The sequence below is a fragment of the Nicotiana tomentosiformis genome, chromosome 7, assembly GCF_000390325.3.
Source record: "Nicotiana tomentosiformis chromosome 7, ASM39032v3, whole genome shotgun sequence".
Classification (NCBI taxonomy): domain Eukaryota; kingdom Viridiplantae; phylum Streptophyta; class Magnoliopsida; order Solanales; family Solanaceae; genus Nicotiana; species Nicotiana tomentosiformis.
In genome coordinates, this window is record NC_090818.1 from 127,114,680 (window position 1) to 127,134,657 (window position 19,978).

A 19,978-nucleotide genomic window follows, 5' to 3' on the forward strand; every position below is an offset into this window, starting at 1 on the left:
GGATCGGGTTGCACGCCGCAACGGTATCATGTGTGGATCGGGTTGTACGCCGCAACAGTGTGATGTCGAGTACAGTCACCTATATTCTATTTTGTGTGTTTTGTGTCCCGTTTTCTGAGGAAGGTTCATGACACCTTTTCAGTTGTCTAATTAGTCACGTGGGTTGAGTAATCCTTTCCAAAGTTCGTTTTCCTTATGTATCGCAATCGAGTCTGTAACTTATTAGCTAATTGTGGCATCATATGAGGCTTTTTGATCATGTCTGAGGTGGTTTATTGCCTGAGCAGCTTATACTTGGTGAGACGAGATAATTAGATTTGGGATCAGTGCGATCAGATTATATGAAGTGTAATAAAGAGAAAATACCATTATTTGGTTATAATGAGGCAATGGTTCTTGTGAGAAGGAGAAACTCAATAATTGTTGACTCGGCAGTTGATTATGAATTTCTACACATTTCTTCCATCGTGGAAGCATTTCAAGAGTTGGAATATGACTTATATGTATCATGAGGTGTGTTGTGAAAATCATATTCGTGAAAATTTGGCTATTATTATCGGAGGATGTTATTATAGTCATGTGAATAATGAGGTGCATGGTCTAAATTCAACAAAGGTATGCAATCCTATATTGGTCCATCGTGTAGTGATTGATATGACATTCATAGGTTGGAAACAGGCATGGTGAAGAATTCTGGATGTTAGAATTGGGCTCTAAGGCTTATTTGCCTAAATAAATGGGAGAATTTTAAGATTGGCTCGAGTTAATGTGCTCAACTGGGTGTGGTAACACGGGTAGGTGCATGAGGTGTTCAAAAAAAATTGAATAACTCCGGAACACTCCTTAGCACGTTCGAGGACGAACGTATATTTAAGTGGGAAAGAATGTAACGACCCAACCGGTCGTTTTAACTTTTAGAATCTCATTCCCTTAAATAAAACTTTTCGTATGTGCTTTAATGATTTATGACTTGTAGGGATGGTTAGTTCGGGATTTGAAACTGTTTGGGTTGAAATCGGAACACTTGGTTCCTTAAGTTGGCTTTAAAAGGTCAAGTTTGACTTTGGTCAATATTTTGAACAAACGGACTCGGATCAGTATTTTGACAGTTTCGATAGGACCGTATCGTGATTTGGGACTTGGGAGTATGCCCGGAATCAAATTCCGAGGTCCCTAGCCCGAGATGTGAAATTTTGATGAAACATTAAAAGTTTAAGTTCAAATAGTGACCGGATGTCGAATTATGTGCAAACGACCCCGGAATAGAATGTAACGACCCATACGGGAAGTTTTAAGTGGGAAAGAATGTAACGACCCAATCGGCCGTTTTAACTTTTAGAATCCTATTCCCTTAAATAAAACTTTTCGTATGTGCTTTAATGATTTATGACTTGTAGGGATGGTTGGTTTGGGATTTGAAAGTGTTTGGGTTGAAATCGGAACACTTGGTTCCTTAAGTTGGCTTTAAAAGGCCAAGTTTGACTTTGGTCAATATTTTGAACAAACGGACTCGGATCAGTATTTTGACAGTTTCGATAGGACCGTATCGTGATTTGGGACTTGGGAGTATGCCCGGAATCAAATTTCGAGGTCCCTAGCCCAAGATATGGAATTTTGATGAAACATTAAAAGTTTAAGTTCAAATAGTGACCGGATGTCGAATTATGTGCAAACGACCCCGGAATAGAATTTTGATGATTCCAACAACTCCGTATATTGATTTTGGACTTAGGAGCATGATCAGAATTTTATTTGGAAATCCGTAGTGAAATTAGGCTTGAAATGGCTAAAATAGGAATTTAAAGTTTGGAAGTTTGACCGGGGAGTTGACTTTTTGATATCGGGGTTGGAATCCAGTTCTGAAAATTTTCACAGCTCCGTTATATCATTTATGACTTGTGTGCAAAATTTGAGGTCAATCGGACTTGATTTGATAGGTTCCGACATCGAATATAGAAGTTGAAAATTCTTAGTTTCATTAAGCTTGAATTGGGGTATGATTCGTGGTTTTAGCGTTGTTTGATGTGATTTAGAGATTCGTATGATGTTTTAGGACTTGTTGGTATATTTGGTTGAGGTCCCGAGGACCTCGGATGAGTTTCAGATGGTTAACGGATCAAAAATTAGACTTAAACAGCTGCTGCAATTTTTCTCTTCTGCTGGAAATTCTGGGCTGTGATCGAGCCCAAGATCGAGGCCCAAAATCGAGCTCCCAAAAATTGAGCTCCCAAGACCCAAGATCGAGCTCCCAAGATCGAACTGGACAGATCGAGCTCCCAAGATCGAACTGGATAGATCTGTAAGTTATAAAAACATAGGCATTCAACCCATTTGCCATTTTTGACAAACTTGAGCTTGAACAGAGGCGACTTTTGACAGATTTTCAAGAAAAATAAAAAGACATTTGGGGTAAGTGATTCCAACTCGGATTTGGTCTATATACATAAATATATCATTGTTTTCACCATTTAATTAATATATTGAGAATTATTGGAATTTAATTACTTCTGTTGGTTCAATAAAATTATTGTTAACTCTGTGAATCACGTTGATATAAATATTTCTATTTTTATGATTATTTAATATTATTGACCCATAGTGAGTGTCATTGTCGGCCATCTCGTCTCTACCTCTTCGAGATTAGGCTTGATACTTACTGGGTACACGTTATTTTTTGTACTCATACTGTACTTGCTGCACATTTTATTGTGCAGGTATGTATAGCGGCCTTGTGGGCGCAGAGGTGTGGTTAATAATTGTGGGGATATAGGTGAGCTGCATTCTATATTACGATCCGCAGCTAACAGAATCTCCTTCAGAGTTATTATATTTTCCTGTCTAATTTGTATTCTGGACAGATGCTGTATTTTATTTTAATTCCCTAGTAAATACTCATGCACTTGTGACACCAGGTTTTGGGAATGGTTGTGAATTGTTTAGAAATTTAGCTGCAAAAATATTTATCATTTACTCTATAAGTTTTATCTCTATAATTTTATAAATACTAAAATGGGCAATTAACTTAATTGATTATGGTTGGCTTGTGTGACAGTGGTGTCCGGCTCCATCACGACCTTTTTGGATTTTGGGTCGTAACAGTAACAGTCCATATATATATTTTTTAAATATTAAAAATTAATCCAAGAAAATAATGGGTGACTGAAAATTTAATTTTAGTGATAAAGAAATGTAAATTGAGTAGGAAAGGATTTTATATAAGGTAAAAATTTAATTGAGAACTTCTTACATAAAGGAAAGATTTAATAAGTAAAATTTTAGTTATTTAAAAGTCCTAACTATTAAGCATTTACTTTAAATGATAATGACAATTTTGTCCAATATAAAATTTATTTTTAAAGAGTAAAAAAAGGCGAATGATATTTCATTAAGGGCTTTCGTACTTTTAATATATACTAGCCTCTATGAATGTGCGTTGCACCAGAAATGTGTACTGACAACAGTAAACTTTTATTGTATATGTACACAATATGAAATCAATTCTTTAAATAAATAAAAAAAAAAATATTAGACAAACCAAGTCATAAATAGTGTTTTGACATAATATAGAGAACAAATTAAAACTAAATATTCTGGAATCACAAAGTTATGTGATTGAAGTTATAAAATAACTTAATAAATGCACTATTATTACTATTTTACTTGAAGTTATGATTTACTTTAGTTAAGCCTTTAGGTATATGATGTCTAATGTATATCTCAAGATAAAAAGATATTGATAATGTAGAAACTAAGCTTAAAAGTCATTTAGTTATCACTGTCTTTCATGACACTTTTTTTAGTTGGACGTTATTCTGTTTCAATTATTACATATTTTTATGTCTAAAATTTTTAAATTCTTAGTCACACACTGAAAACACATTTCTTTGATTATACAGAAGAAATCATATTATACCAAAGTTATCGCTAGGAGATTATTCAACCCATATTCTTATCATTCCATTCAAATCAATCGTCATAGAGAACCTTAAGATGTAACTTAGTATATTTATTTTTGAAAGTGATTGATTTATTAGGAGAAATCACCAATTGAGATTTAGCGTTTCTGAGTTGCAAATTGGCATATGTATATTAATATAAAGATCGGCATACCTGCCAAACTAAACGGCATATCCTTGTTGTTGACTTGTAAATGCTTCCTTTTAACTATTTATCTTAGATATATAGAGTGAAAACTCATTGATAATTTATTCGAAGGAATAAAATTCATTCTGTCACGTAAACACTCATATTCAAACCTATTCATGCTTACCATGCAACTCTAAAGTCTGTATGTGCGGGTGTTGATATTTTTGCCGATCAATATTGTGTGTCTTAACATATATATATATATATATATATATATATATATATATATAAAATGTTAATTTATTAGATAAACAACACATAAAAAATACAAAAAAAAATATAATTCCTCGCTATAGAGCAATCTGATAGCTTTCTTATTTTTATATTGTTTGAAAAATTGGAAGCAATTGAACTTCAAAGTTTATTCAAATGACCCGTGTTATTTTCCAAAAGGAATTAGAATGGCATTGGAAGTTTACGTTATATTATGGATTAAAAATTCTTCTTCTTTTCTTTTTCCAATGATAGGTGGCTTTAAGAAATTCTACTATGATTTGGTAACAAACTCCTATATTTTTAGGCACTATAACATGATTTAAGTTGTTTTATGATTTTAAAATTTCTAGTATTAGTTAGTTTCAAACTCCTATATTTGAGGCACTAAATGTTATAATTTTGTCCCATATTCTATTGTTTTGTTTGAAGAAATTAATTTAATTTTGAATGGTATAAAAGTCAGTCAATATTTCAGGAATATTTTTATCGTTCAACATTTAGTGTTCAAACATTCGTGTATATATATATATATATCAATCAATGTGTAATATATGTATACCGGCTAAATAAGTAAACAATGGATTTGACTGATTATTTGTGTAAATATCTCATTAAATTTTTGGCTTTTCATATCTTTGTCAACCTTAGTCACTAATAGAGTTGTAACATATATATATATATATATATATATATATATATATATATATACCACTTCCCTTTATCAAGTAATGGCATTACGACGCATCTCACATGGGCTTGTCTCTCATTGTGGGCCTATTATCAATGTCACATCAAATATTTATAATTTCTAAAATTCACATCTCTCGTTATATATGCATTACATACACACAATATCACGCATAAGTGTGTCTTTCGTGTCAAAGCCACTTGTGCAAATTGAAAAGACATGTACAAACTATTTTTTCATTTTTATCCAATTTACTAAAAAGTTTTATAATACAAAAAATATTCCAACCTACAAGTGCACAGGTAACAACTAATTAGAGCTGTATTTATCCTTACGCTACTGTTTAAAATATATTTACTCTTTAGTCAATGCTTTAATAAACTTTTACCCGCTCGAACGAAAATACCCTTGTGTTAGACATGGTGTCCTTAACTTCATGAATGTTGTGTAAATATTAAGGACAAAGTGTCCTGAATTAGCACCTTCTGTTTTAAACTTTAGGACATCATGTCTTTAACTCCATGAGTGTTGTGTAAATATTAAGGACATGGTATACTTAACTTCATGAATATTGTATAAATATTAAGGACAAAATGTCATGTATTTGCACTTTATGTTATTAAACTTTAGGACATCATGTCATTAACTTCATATGTGCAGTATAAATATTACGGACATGGTGTCTTTAACTTCATGTGTGCAGTGTAAATGTTAAGGATATAGTGTCCTTAACTTCATGAGTGTTGTGTAAATATTAAGGACATGGTGTCCTTAACTTCATAAGTGTTGTGTAAATATTAAGGACAAAGTGTCTTGTATTTGCATTTTCTATTGTTAAACTTTAAGACATCATGTCCTTAACTTCAAGAGTGCTATGTAAACATTAAGGACAAAATGTCCTTAATATTTACATAGCACTCATGAATAGTGGCGGAGCCAGGATTTTCATTAAGAGGAGTCAAAACATAAAGAAATAAACTCATCAAAAAGTAAAGGGTGTCATTATATAGTATATATACATATTTTTAAAAAGATTACATAGCTATACAGTGTAATTTTCCGGTAAAGGGGTGTCGGTTGACACCTCTTTGGTGTATGTGGCTCCGCCACTGCTCATAAAATTAAAGACACCATGTCCTTAATATTTACACAACACTCATGAAGAAAGGGTAAACCCGTCTTTTTGAATATATATAAGTACGTTCGTAATAGTCTAATAGACAAGAGCCTTAATCCTGAGGACGGGTTTAACTAAATTGATACTCCAATAAAATAAAAACTAACCTACTATGGAAGGGAAGCTTGGAGCAACGATAAAGTTACCATCGTCTAACCTATAGGTCACGAGTTTGAGCTGTGAAAGCAGTAACTAATGTTTGCATTAAGCTAGATTGTCTACATCACACCCCTAGGGGTACGGCCCTTCCCTAAATCGTGCGTGAATACCCGATACTTTGTGTAACGGACTACCTTTTTTTTACTATTTTAAGTAAAACTACACTAACGACGTCTTTTTACGGAATTAACATATCTAACTTAAATTAATTTCGAATATGGTATACAATATTTGGGATTTATACTAATATAGCCCATTTAGTTCTATTGATTATTAAATATTCTGAGAGTTTGACATTCTGTTTTAGATATCTCTAAGAATCCGAACCTCAACAAGCGGCCAAAAAAAGAGCAATTTTCCAAATTGACGAAAAGGATAGAAGTGAATATTTTATGTTATATTCGATCAATGACTATTAAGAACAAACTTTTAATATTTAATTCATCGGACTGAAAGTTTATGTCATGACTTGAAAACAGATGAGAATTTTGAATCAAAACACCCTTATGAGGCCAAGCACTAAACAAATTAAGAGGTCGTTTGGTACGATGGATAAGTAAAAATAATTCTAGAATAAAAATTTAGTACGATGTTATTTCTCGTTTGGTTACTAATCTTGGGATAAATTATCCCGGTATTAAAAATAGTATCGGGATAACTTATACATGCCAGATGGTAGAATAATAATTTCAGGATAAGTTATACCACAATAAAGCAGTAAAATTGGCAATCCCATAATTAATACAGCATACCAAAAAATCAATAAAAAATAATATCAGTATAACTAATCCCAATATAACTAATCCCAGCATAACTTGTCTTCAAACCAAACGACCCCTAAAAGTATAATGTTAAACTAAATTAAAGAACAAGAAGGAAAACCTTACAATGTTATATTGCATATGGTTAACTTTTTTAAATGGCAATACTAATTGTTATGGTGATTAGAAGAGCAAATGCAGAATTGTAGATAATTTTAGTATGTCTAAACTTTTAGTTTTAAAGGGGAACTTTTAACTTAGATTCAAAATAATAGTTATAGGAATTATATTTTAATATATGAGACTAGAAAAGGAGCTCATTTTAATATGGGTCGTTCGAATATTTTGACCTTACATTTACGAGAAAAAGGGCTCCTATATGCACTATTTTCATTTAAAAAGAAAAATGGTTTAACTTAGATACTCATGTTTGGATCTTTCATCTACAGTAGTGAACAAAACAGTCTTCCAAAATTCATCTCTGTACCACACCAGTGTTTTCTCTCTTTTTTCATTGTTTATAACGGTGGTATTCGAATTAGCTTGTGCGCACCTCGACTAATGTAACTGGGTACATGCTACCTCCCACCAGTGTAGGTACCGAGTAACTCTTGTTCACCAACGCTTGAACAGATAAGAAGATATAACCTAGTAGTAGTATTTTTGTAACATTGTACCATGTCAGTATCTTAACATATCAACATCAACAACAGCCAGTGGAATTACACAAGTGGGGTCTAGGGAGGGTAGTGTGTACGCAGAACCTACCCCTACTCCGAAGGAGTAGAGAGGCTGTTTCCGGTAGACCCTCGGCTCATGAAAATTATTTTAACATATCATTTGTGCAAAAAAAGGAAAAAAATGTTGTAAACAACATATTGATATTACCTACTAAATAAAAGAGTATTAAAACTGATCCTAAATCACAAGTATGTGCACAAGTTCACCTATCCATGTTACAGCAGCTTTACAGATCACAAAGTTATCAAACTGCTTGTGCCTCTAATATCAATCTATGATAGTATCTCCAGCTTATTACATTTAGTGACAATCTAATATGTATAGGCCCTACTAATGGAGAAAATTTAAAACAGACATCTAACTACTTTATGAAGAAAATTGATATGGACTATGCTTTCCATGAGATAAAACTCGATATTTGATGCATAACCAAAGATCCTGTACATATAACACATGCTTTATCATGTCGAAAGATAGAGATGGAACTCTTTGGAGAACAAGAAAAGGAATAGAAAGTAATACATACAGGAAAAAACAAAGACTAACTTAAGCTCTTGGGTAGCGTGATCGCCCTTTCTTTCTGAGGAACTCGGGAATCTCTACTGAACCACCTTCCAAAAAGGACGCAGGTCGTCTGTTATTTCCAAGTGAGACATCTCCCTGAGTTAGTTGGTTCCCCTGTAGTCGAACACCGTAAAGCATACATTACAGGATGACCAACACTAAGGGTCGTTTGGTTGCTGGTTAGAATTTTGCATGGATAGTTATGCAAAGTTTAATTATACGGGATTAGTTATGCAGGATTTAGTTATGCAAAGTTTAGCTATTTCATCTTCTACCCTGCATAAAGGACGCAGGTCGTCCGTTATTTCCAAGTGAGACATCTCCCTGAGTTAGTTGGTTCCCCTGTAGTCGAACATCGTAAAGCATACATTACAGGATGACCAACACTAAGGGTCGTTTGGTTGCTGGTAAGAATTTTGCATGGATAGTTATGCAAAGTTTAATTATACGGGATTAGTTATGCAGGATTTAGTTATGCAAAGTTTAGCTATTCCATCTTCTACCCTGCATAAATATTACATGATTGACTCATAGTACCTGTTTTGTTTATGTGGGATTGTAAAATGATAACCAAACACCGTACTTGGTATGCTGAATTTTATACAAAGCATCTAAAAAGCTAATGAACCTGGTATAAGCTATGCTAGTATTAATACATGACTAACTCCCTGCCTAACCAGCAACCAAACGACCCTTAAGGTTTTTCACATGCAGCATAGATGTGAAGGGATGGTGGAAAAGAGGAATACCTGGAGAGGCCTCCCATCACTTTCTTCTTGGCGCTTAAAACCAGTGGCGATTAGGGTTATGCTGACCTGCATCGAGTGGATAACGATGAGATTGACCAAGAAGAGAAACGTAAATTCGTTAGGACTTCAGGGGAAACAATTTCAAATTAGTGGTTAAAAAGTACCAAAATAAACTGATCTTTTACGTCTACATTCAGACAAATTAGAGATATCTACAACTAGAGGTTCTCTAAATCTCATCTAATCCATACACTAATATATAAGCCTCAGAACCAAAATTAAAATACTCTTGGTATACATCAAACCCAATGCAATTGTGACAACTAAGCTTTAAATCAAACTGGTCGATTTTGCATATACGGATCCTTTACTTTCATTATATTCTGTTTCTTTGTTAACATTTGCATTCATCTAGTGGATACCCAACATTTACTGCTATATAATACTGCTAGTCTCAAAATTGTTTTATAGAGCTTTCTTTTCATTTTGGTAGATATTTTCATAATGATAGCACTCCCCGTTGTATTCCTCCATTTTATTAATCCTATTTTAATTTTGTGGTATTCATCTTCTATTATGTCATTCTCTTGGAAGCTTGAGTTAGATGCTCAACCGTTTGCATTTAGGAACCACAATCTATCTAATCTCACTTCACTGCATTCTTCTTGGGGGAGCTAAAGTTGTAGCGCATATTTTCTGTATTACACTTCTACATATCATACGACCCTCCCACTATATAGTGCCTCTCATAATTTCATCATTTGCTAGCTTGTTAATTAACACAACCTCATCCTATATACTACCAAAGAGCTCATCCATTACTAAGGTATACTAGTATAGGCTCAACTACGCTAACGGTTAGTTCATTCATAACACGCTAAATGTACAATGATGATAAATCATGAGAATGACAAGTGATAATAAGATCTTTTGTGTTGCAAAATTAGAAACTACTCATGTTTGTCATGAACTGGATAAACAAAAAATGATGAATAAAATGAAGCCAATGTCACATCTGCTGCGTTTTTTTCAATGAACAAAAATTTCACATCAATGATACGGCGAAAAGGGCAGTTTTTTTAAGGCAAGGCAGTTAGAAAAATTTTGGCCAGGCAAGGGGCCACAAGGCTGCCTTCTCGTAGGTTTAGGTGTTTAAGAAAATAGTAAAGGCTCTAATACCATGTAAAAAAGAAAGGCAGAATGGCCTAAATGGCACCTATACTTGTGCCACTTTGTCATGCCGGTCCTCCTACTTCACTTTTTTCATCCAGACACTTTAACTTGTTCAAAATCTATATTTTAAACCCCCTGACCGTTGACCAAGCACATGTGGCAAAATAATGGTAGAGCTGGACAAAGTGGGTGTAATTCACGCGGAATATGAACATTTTGAACCAGAAATAATTAAAATAAGAAGAAAAAATCATTAAAATAAGAATGAAAAATAAATAAGTAAAAAAAAAAGAAAAAACCAAAAGAGATATGTCTCTTTCTGTTCCTCCCTTTTCGTTCCCCCCTCCCTTACGCTTCTTCTTCTTCCACACTGCCCCCCTGACCGTTGACCAAGCACATGTGGCAAAATAATGGTAGAGCTGGACAAAGTGGGTGTAATTCACGCGGAATATGAACATTTTGAACCAGAAATAATTAAAATAAGAAGAAAAAATCATTAAAATAAGAATGAAAAATAAATAAGTAAAAAAAAAAGAAAAAACCAAAAGAGATATGTCTCTTTCTGTTCCTCCCTTTTCGTTCCCCCCTCCCTTACGCTTCTTCTTCTTCTTCTTCTTCCACACTGCTCCCCCCCAAACAACACCCCCCTCCCTTTTTGTCCCCTCTGTACGCTTCTTCTTCTTCTTTCCCACTACCCCCCCCAAACAACAACAACAACCTCCTCCCCCCTTGTACGCTTCTCCCCTCCCCAGCTTCTTCTTTCTACCCCTCCCCCTTCTGGTTGTGAACATCCCCCCCAAAATCCAGATAACAGATCCTTCCTATTTTTCCTTCTATCTGCATAGATCACCGTAACATTAGCAGATTCTCATATATTTACATCTCAAAATGCAAAAACAAACTCAATCATTATTCAAGTCAATCTTCAACAAAGATCTAGGTTCACGATTCAGTTTGATTCTCTTCTGGTTCATCAAAATTTGGATCATTTGCATGAATAGCCACTTTCTTGGCCTGACCAATTTCTATCATTTGAGTAAAAAATACCTAAATGACTATTCATCGACGGAATAGTGAGACAGAGAAGGGAGATGAGAATGGAGAAGGGATATGAAATGGACAAGGAAGAAGAACTCTGTGAATTTGAGGGAAGAGAGATGAGATGGAGGCATTGAATTTCTTTTTCTTTTTCTTCAAGGAAATAGTATATAATAAGTGTTTTTAGTAGATAAAATATAAAAAATGACGTGGAATATGATGTGTCATCCACATCAAGCAAGTGAGATACACACACGGTCAGAGGGGTTTAAAATATAGATTTTGAACAAGTTAAAGTGTCTGGATGAAAAAAAGTGAAGTAGGAGGACCGGCATGACAAAGTGGCACAAGTATAGGTGCCATTTAGGCCATTCTGCCAAAAAGAAATAACGAGGAAGAGAAAGTTGTAGAAGGAAGAAGAGAATGGAAGCTGATTATCTCTATTAGTCTCTTCATTCTTAAACAACTTTCTCTTCTTCCTGTTCTCTTTCTGCACGATATCAGATTCTTACAATTTTGGTTGAAACATATTTTGAGAATATAATTATACTTTCTTGAAGATTTTTCATTTATTCTGTCAGCCTAATTTCGTGCCATCAATTTGCTTAGTCTCTGAATATAATTTTATTTTGCAACCCTTAGGACAATTACGTAGGGTTCCAAATTCAACATTCACATAAATAACGAGATTTAGTTTTCATCCTTATCTCTGGTGCTAACCACCTGCACCCTGCACACAGTGTCCTTGTTTTTCTCTCTTTTACTAGCAATCCCTTAAAGAACTCCCAAACTCTTTGCCTCTTCTGAGATGCAGCTTCTTTTTTCTTTAAAATCAACCCTTTAAAACTTAAACAAAATTAAAGCGCGTGTTATTATCGCTTTTCGCTTCCTATCGCTACACGCTTCTTCGACAAAAGCGCACGCTTCAGTGAAGCTGTGTTGCCTACCCTCTCTGAAGCGCCAACCCTCTCGCATTGAGTCGCTTCACGCTTTAAGCGCTGAAGTGCTCGCTTTCCCCAACCCTGAATACGGTGTAGCATTGATGCATGTCAAAATCCATGAAGAATCATGTCACAAAAGAAATATTATAACCTAGTGAGATATGGTAACATACCTGTCCACTTATTGATGGGTCTATCACGGCCCCGAAAATAAGGTTCGCACTAGGATCCACAAGGTCATATATAACCTCTGCTGCAGCATTTACCTAGTAAAGTGCAAAGAGGACATGTAAGGATATGAAAGCTGACTTCACGAATAAGATAAGCCGGAAATTAGCATCGTTCTGGATACGCCCGCGGACATAAAATATGAATGCATACAATGAAACCATTATCATAACAAGGAAAAAGATAAATTTTCTGCAAACTTGAAACTTGGAGGTCAGGAAAGGCTTTGAACTCGTACGTGGAAACACTTTGAAAATCAGAGCATAGCACCATTAGTACAGATGTTTTATATTTATATGTAATCCTGGTCATGGCTTAAAATGCCACCAAAACTTAATACTCCCTCCGTCCAATTTATGTGGCGGTGTTTGACTCGGAAAGGGTTTAAGAAAGCAAGGAAGACTTTTGAAACTTGTCGTCAAAACAAACCATAGATATTTGTGTGGCTGTAAATCAGTTCATCAAGGTAAAGTAGGAAGTTTAAAGTTACACTATTTCTAAATAAGGACATACGGCATTCTTTCTGGGACAGACTAAAAAGGAAAGTACGACGCATAAATCGGGACAGAGGGAGTAACTATAAACAAAATATATCATCTATTTCACAAATTAAAACTCATGATGTACAACTAAATAACTCAAGGTAGAAAGACTGCACTGCATAAAACTCTCTCTATCTAACATAAGATAAAAAGAGTTTCAAGATTTACTTTTACCTAGAGAGCATGAAAACCATTTTCTTCCTTAAAGTTCAAAGTTTTGTTCAAATATTGTGACTCTCGTAGGAAGTCTGTAAATTTAACATTATAACTTATTTTTATTTCATAAAATATGCAATTTCTAACTTCTGGAAATTATATTGTGGTTTTATTGCCATTAAATTGGATAATAACTTGTACTCTTGGCGTCCCTTTCAGGATACAACTTCAGCAGAATCATGTCCAAGAATTATATCAAGAATAGCATAGGCCAGATTTTCTACAACCCCCATGCGCCTTTAAATAAAGCTTCTCTCTTATTTACTCTCTAAGAAACAATAACACAAGGAAATTCACACACTCATACATATCTTCAACAGAAAAATGCCCACTGAAAAAAGTAAAAGGCTTTTACTGCAGAATCTTTTCTTCATTATGTAATATATGTCTACTTTTTTCAGTCAATAAGAGGTGCATCATATGGATGATTAATAAGTGTATCGGTGGAGAGGGAGCGAGGGCAAGAGAGAATAGTTGGGTACCTCAAATAATGTTAGATCACTACCACCAGTTATATTCCACACAATTCCAGTAGCCCTCTCTATACCAATGTCCAGTAAAGGAGATTGAATGGCGTTCAATGCTGCATCTCTGGCTCTGGTCTTTCCTGTAACGTCAACGAACAATATCATTTCTCTGCTTGACTAGTTAGTACCAGCACCAACAGATCAATCCATTCTCGACAAAAACATATCTTGTTAGCAGCAATAGTCTCACTGCTAAATACAGCTATTTGGGAGATATAGAAAATGTGTATAGTTTCAACTTCCCGCAAGAGGACAAGCCAGAAGTAGGAAAGGTTCCAGCAAGAAATGGACCATCAATCACTATTATTAGCAAGCTATGCTAAAAAAACAAATAGAAAGAAAGCTTAAATCTGCAGCCAAATAGCATCCAATAATAGGAGGAAACTCATAGAAACATGTCAGATGAGTTTAGAAACAACAGATTTCTTGGTTCTTAAAAGAGAAGAGAATATTTTGTCTGCTGAACACAACCTTCATTTCACCTCAACTCCACATTTCACTAAATCTCTATATATAGACAAAAAAAGAAAGCTCCTCAAAAACATCTCAGTAATTTAGTCTTAAGCTTATTTGCTATTTAGTCTGGGTGGTTAAAGTTCTTATAAACCTTGAAACATGTCGAGGGCTGCACTTTTGTACAAGAAAAAGGGCAGTGATGCAAAAATATGTCATTCCTAAAGACATATCCGTCCCAAAAAGGATGATACTTTTCAGATTTCGAGAGTCAAACGAGTTGTTCTTTGACAGCGACTTTTTCATATATCTTTTAAATATTTTGAATTTTTAATTATTGTGACTTAAATACTTTTTATGTAGTTTCCAAATATACAAGTTTTATTTTAAAAAAAAACTTAAAGATTCTAAGTCCGAATTCATGGTCAAAGTTAAGAAGTTTGACTCTCGATATCCGAAAAGTATCTATCCTTTTTGGGACAGGGGGAGTAGTATATTACAATAAACTTTCTCATAATACAATATTTTAGTCAATTGGTGGACAACTTTTCAAGTAAAAGCGCATAGTTTAGACAATATGGATGAATTCTGACAACTACATAAATCCTTTAGATCAGCTACATAAATTCTGGCCCTTGATTTTTTTTATTTAAGGGCACAAGTAATGATTTAATCATGCATTTGTCTCTTATTAGGCAACATCATCACATCACACAGATGGACTCTAAATCACGTGACATCATAAATTAAAAGGAAACCAACAAAGAGAAATGGCTTAGTGCCAACAACTATCAGAAATAGCTTTGTCAACTTACCAGTAGCAGTTCCTATTCCCATTAAAGAAGAACCAGCATTTGCCATAATAGCACGCACGTCAGCAAAATCCACATTTACTAGCCCAGGAATCTGTAATTCATGAAGATATATATGCAACTTAAGAAAATTCTAATATGCAATTCAATTGGTTCAAAACATTGAATAAAACACAACTGAGAAAATGATGCTGTGACAATGGCAGACTTTTGGAAAAGGTTAAACAAAATGCAGAAAAATGAATACTTGGAGAAATTATACACTGAATTACCGAGGTCACCATCCCCCGCCACCATCACCAAAAAAATGGTAAACTTCCCCGATCAAGTTTTATTGTAGTTACGGACCAGTTTGTCCAAAGGAAGGAACTAAGCATCGTTAAATCAATTTTAGGGCATTACCAAATCTAGTTTGGGATTAAGACATAGTTGATTGATTGATTAAAATCAATTCTAGGGCATACATTAGGCCAATCAAAGTTGGATAGCATGTGACGAGCATCATGTATTAAAAGGCAAAAATAATTTAACAGCATAACAAGAAAAAACGGTGATGAAATATATATGTTTTTTTATAAAATAAAGTTTTACTAATGATTGTAAATAGCACAAGTACACAGAACGATATACAGATCCGGCTAAGCCTGTCAATGACTTAGAAACTTCATTAGAGTATTCACTTCATATACATCTTTCAGTTTACACTAAGGTACAGGGGAATATAGATATTTACCGTAATAATATCAGAAATTCCACGAACTCCTTGCCGAAGAATATCATCAGCCAGGTTAAAAGCTTCAGTTACCGGGGTCGATGGAGAAACAGCTGTCAATAATTTGTCATTTGGAATGACAATTAGAGTATCGACATTTTCTCTCAAAGCTGCAATACCTTCTTGGGCTTGAACTGCTCGTCTTCGCCCCTCGAAAGAAAAGGGGGTTGTAACAATACCAACAGTTAAGATACCCATTGATTTAGCAGTTCCTGCAATTATAGGAGCTGCACCAGTCCCTGTTCCTCCACCCATTCCAGCCTGCACATAACATGTTGGAAACCACATGTGAGAAAGAAACAAAAGTGGGAGAGTAAAACGTGAAGGGAGCTTTGGAGCAACGATAAAGTTGTCTCCATGTGACCTATAGGTCACGAGTTCGAACCGTGGAAGCAGCCACTAACGCTAGCGTTAGGGTACACCATCTACATCACACTCCTCGGGGTGCAGCCCTTCCCCCCACCCTACGTGAATGCGGGATACTTTGTGCAGTGGGCTGCCCCCTTTTTCTAAGATAAAACATCCTTTTTGATGAGCATGCTAAAAGATGTCTCTTCACATTAAGAATTTTAACTGTGACTTCCGGACATCATTTACTGTTCATAAAAGCTTGGTATGGGACTTTATTGATACTAAGATCTGGCCATGCTACAATCACCAATTCAGTTACCATCCATTTATCCTTGTACCAATATAGTCTCTCATTCATTTATCCATTTTTCTCTAGGTTTTGAAAGTTTATTAACTCTTTGCAACGATGATGTAGTAAAACCAGATCCTTTTTCGTGAAATACAGTTACTTGTTATAGATACTTCAAGTTTGAAAGAAACACATAAAATGGGATACAGGGGATTATTTCATTGTTATAGATACTTCAAGTTTGTTTAAGGTAGTGTTAATGGCTATTAAGATACTCGTGTTTTATTTCAAAATCGATATGATTCCTTCTTCCACTCATTCTCTTCAAGCTTGAAGCATATGCAATATGAAGGCAATAGGCAGATAGAAGAAAGAAAGATCAGAAGTTGCTATACAATAGTAAATGAAATCTAAACTTCTGACAGACCAGAGAGCTGAAAAAAAAACAAAGGATATAAGGTAAATTCCATATAACCCCAAACTCCTTTTTTCCAATAAAGTAATCATGTTAAACAAAGGCTGAACTTACAGTAACAAAAACCATGTCTGCGCCGTAGACAGCTTCTTCAATCGCCTGCTTGCTTTCGTTCGCGGCGTTCATCCCTATATCTGGATTACCACCTGCACCAAGTCCCCTTGTAAGTTCTTGACCTATCGGAAGTCGCTGCTCAGCCGCTACAGGTGACATCCTCATTGCTTGAATATCAGTGTTCACAATCCAAAACTCTACACCCTTCATCGAACTCTCAATCATGCGATTTACTGCATTCGATCCGCCACCTCCTACACCAACCACCTTGATTTTCGCCTCATTAAAATTGTTCGAGCGTGAGGAATCCATCAAGCTCTCAGTGACATTTCCGCTCGAGCTTTCTTCGCCTCTAAGTAACGAAATTTCAGGATGCAAATTTAGAAATGAATCTTTATTTTGATATTGGTTGACGCTATGGGAATTGGAAGAACACTTGAATTGGGGCAAACTCGAACTACCCTTTTGGTTAACTCCCAAAAATCCAATCTTCTCATCTTGCATTTTCAAGGCGCAAAGTCTTCCACCAAGAAGAGTCAACACTCCACGTGACCGTCGCGTATCAGGAGGCATAAACACAGCTGATGTACAAGTAGCCATAACAGCAAAATCCCACACTCAACTCAAACTAATCTGATTATCCCAGGAATTAAAAAATACAACCAACCACCTAAATAATATCTGAAAATTCAGCCCAATATTTTATTTCAGCACCTGCAAATCAATAAAACAGAAACTAAGAACCACATATGAATATTGGGACCGAGCTATAGTGACTGAAGGGTGGTCACTTTGAACACAAACAACAGCTACACCTCAGTCCCAAACAAGTTGGGGTCGACAATATGAATCCTCAATTTTTCATTTAGCTCAACTCACATCGTCGTCATTACCAAAATAAACTAAAAATGCAAGTAGAAAGATTTTTAAAAAAAAATAATATATATATATATATATATATATATATATATAATAGTAGTAATAATAATAATAGAAGTTCTCTACCAAGTCTAAAAGCTATTCCCAACTAGTAGGTATCACCTATATGGATTTTCCTCTTCCATTGAACACCGTAGCGAAATTTCTTTTTATACAACAAGAGCAGCAACAACAAACCCAGTGTAATCCCACATTCCCACTTGTGAGGTCTGGGGAGGGTAATGTGTACGCAAACCTTACCCCTATCTTGTGAAAGTTATACTGTTTATATGCGTCAAATATTACTTTTTATACATATATATTAAATTTTGAACACCCTTAGCAAAATTTCTAGCTTCGCCATTGCATATGATTTGAGGAAACTTGTAAAGGGTAGCTGTAAAGAGTTTCCAAATACCAATACTCAATAATATAGAGTGACTAACAGATATAAATTGTCAAACTCCAAAAACTAGGCCACATTTTTCAGATTTAACAAAGTATAATATAGCATAACGTTAACACAGCCCAGATAGCAGCAAAGCAAAAAAACAAGAAGAAAATGCAATAGCATGAACAGGAAAAAAAAAATCTTTATTAAGTAGCATTACAAAAACCCACAAAGAAAACAACCTCAGAAGAATAAAAAAACTTACAATCAGGGGCGAAGCTAGAGTGTGGCTTACGAGTTTGGTCCAACCCAGCAGCTTTAGTTCAAATTATATATTTGTCTTGAGTTATTAATTGAATATGGTACAAATTATTAATTTAGAACAGTAAAGTAACTTAGATTACAATCTCAAACTCATAAGCTTTGGCTCCCTCTTACAACTGTATGGATTGTATAAAGGCGCTAAAAAAATTGTAAACCTAAAACCTAAAACTGCGAAAAAGGAACAAGATATATAGAGAGAGAAAATGCAAACCTGAAATTGAAGAGAAAAAGAGAGAGACAGAGAGAGAGAGCCGGAGTTTTGGCTACTGATGGTGTTGTTGCACTCTATTCACACAGTCACACAGTAGAGTAGGACTAGGAGAAGTGTTGGCAAATCGCCTTTTCCAATTTTTTGTTAGTTTCTGAAGGGCTTTTGGTGCTGTTTGTGTTTGAACCTTTAGCCCCGTTGTAAAATATCTTTTGCACATTCTACCAAAACTATTAAGTATTAGTAGGCGTTTGGACATAAGAATTATAATTTTTGAAAAAAAATATTATTTGGAGTTAAGTTGAATAATGATATTTGAAATTTAAAATTATGTTTGGATATGTATTTCACTTGAAAAAATATTACAGTTTTGTTAGTGGGAAAATAAAATTATGAAAATTTTGAAAAAGAGGTCAAAACCACTTTTTGGCTTTTTGAAAAAATTATTTTCAAAAAAAATTACAAAATTTCATGGACAAACACATTTTTGAAAAAAATAAAATAAAAAAACTGGACAAACGGGGCCTTAAAATCATTCACATGAATTGCTTAAAGAATCACCTTTACTCTTTGCTTTTTAGGGTCTGTTTGGAAAGCCACCACGTAATTGGAATTGGTCTAATTACTAGGGTAGTAATTACACAGCCTGGTAAATTATATAATATTATAATTATGACGACCTGTTTGTTTGTCATAGTATAATTATAGTGTAATTACAAGTTTACTATTTGGTTGTATAAGTGTAATTAGACAGTTAGATTAAATTTTAAATGAAGTAATTATATATTAAAAGCACGAAAGCCCTTAGTGAAATGTCGTTCGCCTTTTTTACCCTTTAAAAATATATTTTGCATTGGATAAAATTATAATTTAAATTACTTAGAATCAACTCAAATTTTATTTATTAGATCTTTCCTTATTAAACTAAGTAAAAGTCCTAATATTTAGGACTTTAAAATCCATTAGCATTTTACCTTATATAAATTGTGCTAATTGAAAACAAATCCATATAAATAATATTTAGACGCTTAACATGATGATCATATTTTATTACATCATCACCAA

At 34.4% G+C, this 19,978-nt stretch overlaps 1 protein-coding gene across 4 annotated transcripts; it reads right to left on the bottom strand.

Moving 5' to 3' along the window:
• Positions 1-8,288: 8,288 nt before the first annotated feature.
• LOC104109750 (cell division protein FtsZ homolog 2-2, chloroplastic-like) lies at positions 8,289-19,092 on the bottom strand. Of its 4 annotated transcripts, none has more exons than XM_009619104.4 (9): positions 18,917-19,092; positions 17,073-17,786; positions 15,865-16,164; positions 15,135-15,225; positions 13,822-13,946; positions 12,527-12,619; positions 9,202-9,267; positions 8,435-8,566; positions 8,289-8,326 (listed from the first exon to the last, which is right to left on the bottom strand). In XM_009619104.4, exons 2-8 carry the CDS (start codon positions 17,670-17,672, stop codon positions 8,435-8,437), a joined length of 1,407 nt encoding a protein of 468 aa, XP_009617399.1. In that variant the 5' UTR covers positions 17,673-17,786; positions 18,917-19,092; the 3' UTR covers positions 8,289-8,326. The 4 variants fall into 4 exon arrangements, with proteins under 4 accessions (XP_009617399.1, XP_009617397.1, XP_009617398.1 ...); XM_009619102.4 differs by having other exon boundaries at positions 8,415-8,566; XM_009619103.4 differs by lacking the exon at positions 18,917-19,092 and adding an exon at positions 18,647-18,773 and having other exon boundaries at positions 8,289-8,566.
• Positions 19,093-19,978: the final 886 nt, after the last annotated feature.

What these genes read in the sequence shown, in the direction of transcription:
- LOC104109750 (XM_009619104.4), bottom strand. Translation starts at nt 17,672, where the DNA reads ATGGCTACTTGTACATCAGCTGTGTTTATGCCTCCTGATACGCGACGG. An exon ending in GAATTTCTGATATTATTACG is followed by an intron (nt 15,226 to 15,864) that starts GTAAATATCTAT and finishes CATGAATTACAG; the next exon opens with ATTCCTGGGCTAGTAAATGT. An exon ending in GGGAATAGGAACTGCTACTG is followed by an intron (nt 13,947 to 15,134) that starts GTAAGTTGACAA and finishes TTGACGTTACAG; the next exon opens with GAAAGACCAGAGCCAGAGAT.